Here is a 9770-nt window from a genome sequence, read left to right as displayed (position 1 = left end):
CTTGTACGCAGGTACTATAGTAGCGTACCTTGGATCACAGATGGATCTTGCTCTTGTTCCTCAGTCTGCAGCGCCAAGATACGCCCTCCAGTGCCTTGTTGGGTTCCCATGGGCTGCTTTCCTTTGTTCAACCCATTCTGCTGCTGCGATGGGCCTCCAGGGTTTTGCCTCACAAAATCGATCTGTCCCGGTTGTTGAGTTTTCTGATTTTCAAAGCTCCCATTCCCCTCATTCTGAGGTTGCGGGCATTGGCGGTTGTAGTGGCCCATATAGACTGACAGTTGTAACACCTGACTGTCGTCAAATCTCGGTTGCCCCTCTGTGGTTTGCCACGTCCGAGTGTATCAGTCCTCCAGGGTTGGTTGCTTTGGGTCAGGGTGAAGGGTTTGGTAGGGTAGGGTCCGCAGTTATTGTTGGAAGGTTGAGTTCGGATAGGCCCGCCGGTGTTGCCTGTTGCCTTCCTCCTTCGGGTTGAAGTCATTTTCCTCACCCTCCAGCCGAAGAGCACACTTCACAACACCGGTATAGGTGGGAAAGGCCTGAGCTACCACAGCCTTTCTCGCAGTTGTCAGTCCCCACTCAAACCTTCTCGCCTTCTTGTCCTCAGTTGCAACGACAGTTTGGGCGTAACGAGACAATTCCTCGAATTTGGCCGCATATTAGGTAACAATCATCATTCCCTGTTTTAGATTTAGGAACTCTTGTTCCTTGGCCAGACGAAGGGGTGTGGGGAAGTACTTGTCGAGAAACAGGGTCTCGAACTTGGCAAAGGTCATGGTGGCTATGGCATGGGTTACCTCCATTAGATCCCACCAGTAACGAGCTTCTCCCTTCAGCTGGTATGTGGTCAAGGCCACACGATCTCCATCTTGGGTGATCCCTAAGGTTCTAAGGATCATTTTGACCTCGTTTAGCCATGTCTCGGCCACGATGAGGTTGGTATCTCCGTGAAAGGTCAGAGGTCGTCGTTTGCAGAACTCGTTCATTGCCTGGGTTCGAGTCATAGGTCCATCGTCATGGTTTTGGTTTGGGCTGTTGGCATTCAAAGCTGTTATGAACGCTTGCATGATTTGGGCTAAGTCGGGGTTTGCGTTAGAGGACTCTCCGTCTTCGTATCCTAGTCCACTGCGTCGGTTCACCATCTACGAGTAGAAATTGAAAGGGGGAGTTTTAGTCTACCTAAACAATTTTCCTTTTGCAAATGGTGTATCTTCTTAAAAGTTAAAAGCAAATTATCACGCAGTATGCAATAGTACTCTTTTAAAATAAAGCAAGCTTTACATAGAGAAAGAAAGATACAACACAAGCATAGAATTCTACTACAAGGCAAGTAGAGATCTTAGGATAAGATTCTTCCTAATACAAGTTATGACGATACGATCCTACATCCCAAAAGGATTACAATGGTCACTAGGTTTATTCGAGTACGCCTAAGTGGTCTCCTTGGTTTTCATGGGTCCTTTGGAGTCTCGTATTCTTCGAAATTTCCTTTATTTGCAAGGTTTTCCTCCTTAGTCACCTCATTGGCGTCCTTATCGCCATTGACTTCTCCTTCTTCATCTCCAACCTCAAAGTTTTCCATTGGGGGTAGGGCATCGAAAAATTCATGGAAGGTATATAGGATAGGAAACATTCCTGAAAACCAGGGATCCATTTCAACAGAAGTGGGGGTATTCTGTTGCACTCTCTTGAAATCTTGAATTCTGTGAGTATAGCGGCAATGTAGTTGGGATCCTCTGTCAGTTGGGTGGTCATGGTTTCTACGGTGTCCCTGAATTGGCGGGCTCTAGCTAATGGGTTGACTTGGTGGTTCATCTACAAGGAAGAGTTGTAACCTTAATTAGTAACAAAGTTTCATTAACTCTAAAGAAAACTTTCGAGTTTCTAAATTCCACATTCGATTATTGATTTAAGTCATCATCCAATTGTTTGGAAATTCCCAGCTCGGTAGTACTGCCAATTTCCTACACCTTGCATCAATCCGAAGATTGTTTTGCCAGAATTCCACCCAATTTGGGACGGTAAACTTAAACTCAATTCATGTTCTATGCAACAGTCAAATTATCTTATGGTCTACCCATTCTACCCATGGCCGAGGTTTGAACCTAAAGCTCTGATACCAAGTTGTAATGCCCCCAATTTTGGGTACGTTAAATATATAATTTCATTGAAAAACTAAGTAGAGTCTGGCTCAATATTACATCATAACCCTTAACAAAAGTACCTTTATTCAAATAAGGGTGGGAACTAGGGTTCCTATCTACTGCTCCGCCTCTTCTTCCATTCTGGCCAGCTCCTCGGCTCCAAAAGCTTCAAAGGTGCAGAGTTCACCCTGTTCGTCTATAAGATCGAACACATTATACCAGTGTTGCCACCAATATAATATGTCAGGGTCACCAAAAGGTAACACCGTGAGCTACAAAAGCTCAATTGAGTAACCTATACCCACTAACTCCTAACTTACGAACAAATGATCATAAATTCAATGATTTTCACATAGTTCATACATATTTGACAAAACAGTTAATAATGAAACATCAATATTCATTATCCAAACTAACGTTAGTGACTATGATTTTTCGAGTTTCTCCTACGCGACTCTTCGTAGACCGTGTCACCATTTTCCACATTTCATAACCATATCAACATTTCTAAAATCGTTTTAACACACCCAACCTCGGTTCCGCCGTTCCGGTCTCCCGAGTATCTTCACAATGGTTCCGCCACACCGGGCTCCCATTGGCACACTTTGCATTGGCTCCTCTCCGCGGATAACCAAGCCACACACCCAACCTCGGTTCCGCCGTTTCGGTCTCCCGAGTATCCTCACAATGGTTCCGCCGCACCGGGTTCCCATTGGCATACAAAACACACACCACACAATGGGCTACCACGTCTGGCCACATTGCGGTTTTCAAAACATTTCACCTTTCCAAAACACGCCTTTTCATTAACCACACCCTAGGTGTCATGTTTCTACTTTCTCGATTTTCGTGTCTCGTTTCCATGCAATGACTCCGCGGTAGAACTTTTCACATACGAAATCGTAAATCATTCATTGTAATCTTGAAACTAAACTAGCAAGATTATCCAACTCTATATTATTAATCATGCTCAAATACAACTTTAAAGCATAACGCCACATGTACGGACGCCCTTGGAGTGATAATCACTTATGCTTTACAACAAGACAAGTAATACAAATAATTCATAATACATGCTCCTAACCATCTAAAGATCAAAGTACGAATACTTCTATCAACGATAAAGTCTTATCTTTTGAAAAACCGTACTTTCTTCCTTTGTGAGAAATTCAATACAACATATGTTTGTTAGAGTAAAGGTCGATTATTCCAACATGCTCATATTTCCATTAGCGAAAATAAGTTTACTAACTATCATGCATTTCAAAATAGATAATCTTATCTACGGAGAATCTACTTATATTTCCAACATACGGTTCTACATTATACTTGGATTTAGTGGACAAAGGAACTCTACGTATACTTAGAGATAGAGTATATGGGACTCTACCTTTCTTCTTGGTGGTAGTTGACGACTACGGAAAGTAAGTTGTGGATCGGGCGGAGTAACTTTCTACGGTATGTTTCCGGGAGCTTCGAAAGAGAAAAGTTTCTCTCAAAACTAGTTTGTGACTAAAACTACTACACTTTATGGATCGGAAAGGTGGTTTGGGATAAGTTCTTTGAAGAACACAAGTAGAGCTTCAAGAACAAGGAAGAACTAAGCAAGAACAAAGAAGAACACAAGCTTTCTTAGAGAGAGAAGTTGGAGGATGAAGGTGTGAGTTGAATGGTGAATGGGGGGGGGGGGTGCTATTTATAGCCAAAACTTGAGCTCTCTCCCTCCCTCTCTTGGCCGGCCCTCTCTCTCTCCCATTCTCCCATGGATTTGTTCCATTGACTTGTCATTTCAAGCCTTCAATCAATGTCATAGCCTTCCCTCACTTGTCAATCCAATTTTAGGTCAAATCCTAGGTTATCATGAAGGGTTTTTGTCTAGTCTTGTCCTAGGTTGATGTTGCTTGCAAGAAAGAACATAATCAAAGGCTAGGTTTGTACTTTGGAAGACTAGAATGGGTTGTCAAGTTGTCAAATAGGCTTAAGGCTAAAAAGGTAGCTTGTGTAAGTGAACAAAAACACACCACACACTCCACCTCTCTCCCTATCTCTCGGCCTCCCTCTCTCTCTCTCTTCCTATCAGCTTTCTCTCTCTCTCTAGTACTACATATATATATATATATATATATATATATATATATATATATATATATATATATATATATGGTTATCTATAAGTAAAAATAAATAGTTTTAGGTCTAGGTAGTCTTAAGTCTATTTGGAAGAGAAAAAGTCATGGAGAGTTTTCAAGTGACTACTCAATGGAGGGAAATTTCCTAGAAAGTGTACTTATGCAAGTATAGGCTCATATAGGCATTCTAACATAGCTTATGAATTACATATATACATGTACATAAGTATATATATATGCATCTGGGAAAGTAACTCTAGGATAATTAGACTTAGGGCTATACCTTAGGCTTGCATGCATGGCATGTAAAAAGATTGCCATCTTTGGAAGCAAAATGATGGCCATGACTTGTCTTGTCAAGGCTTTATACACATTGGCAAGTCTAAAGTCCATAAACCAGGGATAATAATTCCCCTAGCATTTGTTAACCAATGGTTAAAGAAATAATGATGGTAGGTATGAGCTTGAATGACCATTCATGGGGTATAATGATTACCCATAAAGGTCTAAGGGTTCAATTAGGTTTGGGAGGGGTTCATAAGGTTCAAAGATGTCAAAAGGTCCAATTAGGGTTAGGGAAGTGTAACTAGGTGAATTGGTAGTCAGGTCCCTCCAACTAGTCGGTTAAAAACTAATTCTACTTGCCATGTAGGATTTTAGTTAAGAAATATATTTTTTTAGGGGCTTAAATCTAATTATAACGGATTATTAGAAATTAAAAAGGAATTTTAAAAGTAATACCAAGTAAATAAAATAAATTTCAAATATTTAACGAAATTTTTATTTACCGAAAATCAGGGTCGTTACAGAATTTTTACGAAATTATAATTTGTTAGGGCAAAATTAGTGTTAATTTTGTTTTTATTCCCTATATTCACATTTTTTCTACTTCATCTCTAAACTAGAAAACTGATATATTCCATCCCTCAACTTTCCAATTTCAGACCATTTGGTCTCATAGATAACGGGAGTCCAAATCGTGGATGACAAAAAGTTCACGTGACCACCAAACAAAAGACTACATGCATATATAGCATGTGGGGCCCACTTTGGGGTCCCACACAATCAATCCGAAAGGATCATTAAATTTGAAATAATTTTTTAAGTAGCCTTATAAGAAATTAGCTCAATCGGATGACCACAAGTTTTGATCATATCTTTTAATTTTTCATTTAGAATCATAATTGTGAATCAAAGTTAGGTGATTAGATTAAGAAGTTGGGGTCATCCAATTGAGTTGATTTTTTGCAGAATACTCAAAAAATCATTTTAAACTTAATGAACATTTCAGATTGTTTGATTGGGCCTTGACTGTGCACGTAGTCTTTTTGTTTGGTGGCTGAACTGTTTTTCGCCCAAGATTTGGACTCAGTTATCTATAAGATCAAATGGATTGCAATTAAGAATTTGATGGATGAAATAAATCATTTTCATAGTTTCCAAATGAAGTAGAAAAAATGTAAATAGTTTAGGGTGTAAAAACGAGTTTTTTTTTTAATCCCCTAAACTATGCACATTTTTGCTACTTAGTTCCTAAACTATCAATTTGATGATTTCATCCCATCAACTATCATACCGTTACTTACTTAGTCTAATAGATAACAGAAATTTAAAATTTGGACAGAAAATGTCACGTAAGACCCTATTTGGGTCCCTGTAAAGCAGATACTTGATTATGAGAACCTTAGAAATAAAAATTAATTATGACCCTTTAGGATAAAATAATCATAAAATAAGAATCTTATGTGTCATTTTATAGAGATTAACAAATACATTTTTTTTTTAAAAGACAAAGTTCTTTATATAGAATTTAGATTGTTTATATATTAAAAATATGGTTAAAAATTAAGCGCTCTAATTTTCAATCCGTGTGCACCGGTGTGAAGATCTTATTCTTCTCATTATTTTATGCTAAAAGGTTATAATTAATTTTTCTTTCTAGAGCTCTCATAATCAAGTATCTGCTCTAAAGGGTCCCATATAAAAAATAGATATTTAATTATGATAGCCCTAGAAATAAAAATTAATCATAACTCTTTAGAATGATATGATAAAAAAAAAAGATTTTCGCAACGAAGTGAAAATTTGAGCACTTAAATTTTTTTAGAAGGTTTATATACTTAAAAATATGGTTACAAAATTAAGTGTTCTAATTTTCAATCTGTTGAAACCGGTGCGAAGATCTTATTTTTCTAATCATTTTATCCTAAATGGTTATAATTAATTTTTATCCCTAAGGCTTTCATAATCAAGTATCTGCTCTACAGATCCCAAAGAGGTCTTATATGGCATTTTCTGTCCAAATTCATAACTTCCGTTATCTATTGGACTAAGTAGGTAACGGTATGATAGTCGAGGAGATGAAATCGTCTAATTGATAATTTAGAAAATAAGTAAAGAAAATGTGCATAGTTTGGGGATAAAAAGAAAAAAAAAACTCAAAAACGAAATTAACTTAGCAAAATGGAGTAAAACAAAAAGAAAAAAAATAGGATACCTATTAATCTATCTATATTATAAAACAGAAGTGTGTGGGGATAAGTTGTTACAACGGCTCAGATTTGTTTGATCCAAGGGTTGATATGTCCTCTCCAACTCTCTTAAGAAAGTGCCCACAATTTTACAAATATTTTACAAATATGTCATCTCTTCTTTTTACCCAGCTTCTGTCATTGGCATAATAAAATAAATAAATTCTAGCTCCTATAGTTTGGGTTGCCCCCCCCCCGCTCTCTCTCTCTCCTGTCATCTTTCGAATCCCCACCGAGGTTTACAAATCCAATCGAAAGTTAGACCAACGAACATTCCTTTTGATTATCAAAAAAAAAAAGAGACATTCCTTTGGGATTTTTGATTTATTCCGGCGAAATTGGTTGAAGAAAGCTGCGTGAAAGCTAGGCCAAGAAAGCTCCGTGAAAGCAAAAGTTTTTTGGTCTAACAAAGGAACCATTTTTTAAAAGTCGTGTGAAACATTCCTTTGGGATTTTTTTTGGGATTTTTTGGTGTTTGTTTCTTTCCAGGGTACAAGTATAAAACAGAAGGGTGTGAGAACAAGTTGTTGCAACGGCTCATATTTGTTTGATCAAGGGTTGATATGTCCTCTCCAACTCTCTTAAGAAAGTGCCCACAATTTTTCAAATATTTTACAAAAATGTCAGCTCTTCTTTTTACCCAGCTTCTGTCATTGGCATAGTAAAATAAATAAATTCCAGCTCCTATCGTTTGGGTTGGCCCCCACCCCCTCCTGTCATCTTTCGAATTCTCACCGAGGTTTACAAATCCAATCGGAAGTTAGGCCAAGGAACATTCCTTTCGATTATCAAAAAAAAAAAAAAACATTCCTTTGGGATTTTTGATTTATTCCGGCGAAGTTGGTTGAAGAAAGCTGCGTGAAAGCTAGGCCAAGAAAGCTCCGTGAAAGCAAAAGTAATGGGTCTAACAAAGAAACCATTTTTTGAAAGTCGTGTGAAACATTCCTTTGGGATTTTTTTTGAAATTTTTTGGTGTCTGTTTCTTTCCAGGGTACAATTATAAAACAGAAGGGTGTGGGAACAAGTTGTTGCAACAGCTCAGATTTGTTTGATCCAAGGGTTGATATGTCCTCTCCAACTCTCTTAAGAAAGTGTCAACAATTTTTCAAATATTTTACAAAAATGTCATCTCTTTTTTTTACCCAGCTTCTGTCATTGGCATAATAAAATAAATAAATTCCAGCTCCTATCGTTTGGGTTCCTCTCTCCCCCGCCCCCCCCCCCCCCTCTCTCTCTCTCTCTCTCTCCTCTGTCATCTTTCGAATCCTCACCGAGATTTACAAATCCAATCGGAAGTTAGGCCAAGGAACATTCCTTTCAATTATCAAAAAAAAAAAGAAACATTCCTTTGGGATTTTTGATTTATTCCGGCGAAGTTGGTTGAAGAAAGCTGCGTGAAAGTTAGGCCAAGAAAGCTCCGTGAAAGCAAAAATAATGGGTCTAACAAAGAAACCATTTTTTGAAAGTCGTGTGAAACATTCCTTTGGGATTTGTTTTGGAATTTTTTGGTATCTGTTTCTTTCCAGGGTACAAGTATAAAACAGAAGGATGTGGGAACAAGTTGTTGCAACGGCTCAGATTTGTTTGATCCAAGGGTTGAAATGTCCTCTCCAACTCTCTTAAGAAAGTGCCCACAATTTTTTAAATTTTTTACAAAAATGTCATCTCTTCTTTTTACCCAACTTCTGTCATTGGTATAATAAAATAAATAAATTTCAGCTTCTATCGTTTGGGTTCCCACCCCCCGCTCTCTCTTGTCATCTTTCGAATCCTCACCGAGGTTTACAAATCCAATCGGAAGTTAGGCCAAGGAACATTCCTTTCGATTATCAAAAAAAAAAAGAAACATTCCTTTGGGATTTTTGATTTATTCCGGCGAAATTGGTTAAAGAAAGCTGCGTGAAAGTTAGGCCAAGAAAGCTCCGTGAAAGCAAACGTAATGGGTCTAACAAAGAAACCATTTTTTGAAAGTTGTGTGAAACATTCTTTTGGAATTTTTTAGTGTATGTTTCTTTCCAGGGTACAAGTAGTGTTTAAATTTCAATCTAGCTGCTCTTTCAGGTGGAATTTGTGCATTTTCTGAGTATTCAAGAAATTTGGGTGATTTTTTTGATGTGGGTGGGTGGGTGTGTATTGTTGAATGTTACACATAATCGAGTTTTGTTATTTTGACTCCTTTTGACGTTCCGTTTTGAATGATAGTTTAGTAGTGTACCACACCCAGATCCATGTGTTTTTACATTCTTCTTTTTTTTTTTTTCTCTCTTCCTTTTTCTGTTATCATCGGGTTGCCCGTGCCTACATGGATAGAATTTGATGTAAGTCTTGGCAGAAATTGAACTTCTGAATAGTAACTCCATTGGGTAATTTTCAGCAAATTGAGTCAATTTCAATCGGGATGGGTAGTGCCATAGGCACATGCAAACACTATGCCTTCGGTATCGCTTACACTGAGGTATTTCAACCAAAGCCGAGATCTCTGTAGCTTTTTTCGATAGCCTATTTTTTTCTCGCAATTCGAACTAATTTTTTTTTACTCTTTATATGGTTAATTTATGGCATTTGATAACTATTAGTGATTGAGGTTACATTGAGATTTTTGATTTCTGGATTCTAATATGTTTTTTCATTTCTACAAATAGGTTTAATGTATATGGTGGGGGATCCAGAGTAGCGCTATTTTAATTTTTTTACTTGGTATTTACTTGGATTCCATAAGCAAATTGATATTATTTGTAACTAACTTAAAAGTTTAATTGAGAGAGTGCCGTAAGTACGGATAATTCTCTTTCGTGTCACTAAAAAGAGAATCACATACTACACACTAATAAATTAATTTAGTGTTTGAGCCACTAGCTAACAAGTGCCATAGGCACCGGTAATTCCAACCAAAATGAATAGTGCCGTAGAAACGGATAAACCCTAGTCATCTGTTACTACTACTTAATTTACTTCTTATCCTACAT

The 9770-nt window shown here is 37.6% G+C and overlaps 1 protein-coding gene across 1 annotated transcript; it reads right to left on the bottom strand.

Annotated features, from left to right (window-relative positions):
* Nucleotides 1–659: 659 nt before the first annotated feature.
* Nucleotides 660–1142, bottom strand: LOC131309478 (uncharacterized). Its single transcript, XM_058336105.1, has one exon. It carries the CDS (start codon nucleotides 1140–1142, stop codon nucleotides 660–662), a length of 483 nt encoding a protein of 160 aa, XP_058192088.1.
* Nucleotides 1143–9770: the final 8628 nt, after the last annotated feature.

Source organism: Rhododendron vialii, chromosome 12a, assembly GCF_030253575.1.
Source record: "Rhododendron vialii isolate Sample 1 chromosome 12a, ASM3025357v1".
Classification (NCBI taxonomy): domain Eukaryota; kingdom Viridiplantae; phylum Streptophyta; class Magnoliopsida; order Ericales; family Ericaceae; genus Rhododendron; species Rhododendron vialii.
This window is presented reverse-complemented; position numbering and strand designations above follow the sequence as displayed.

Excerpts from the sequence above, each read along its gene's own strand:
- LOC131309478 (XM_058336105.1), bottom strand. The coding sequence starts at position 1,142 with ATGGTGAACCGACGCAGTGGACTAGGATACGAAGACGGAGAGTCCTCT.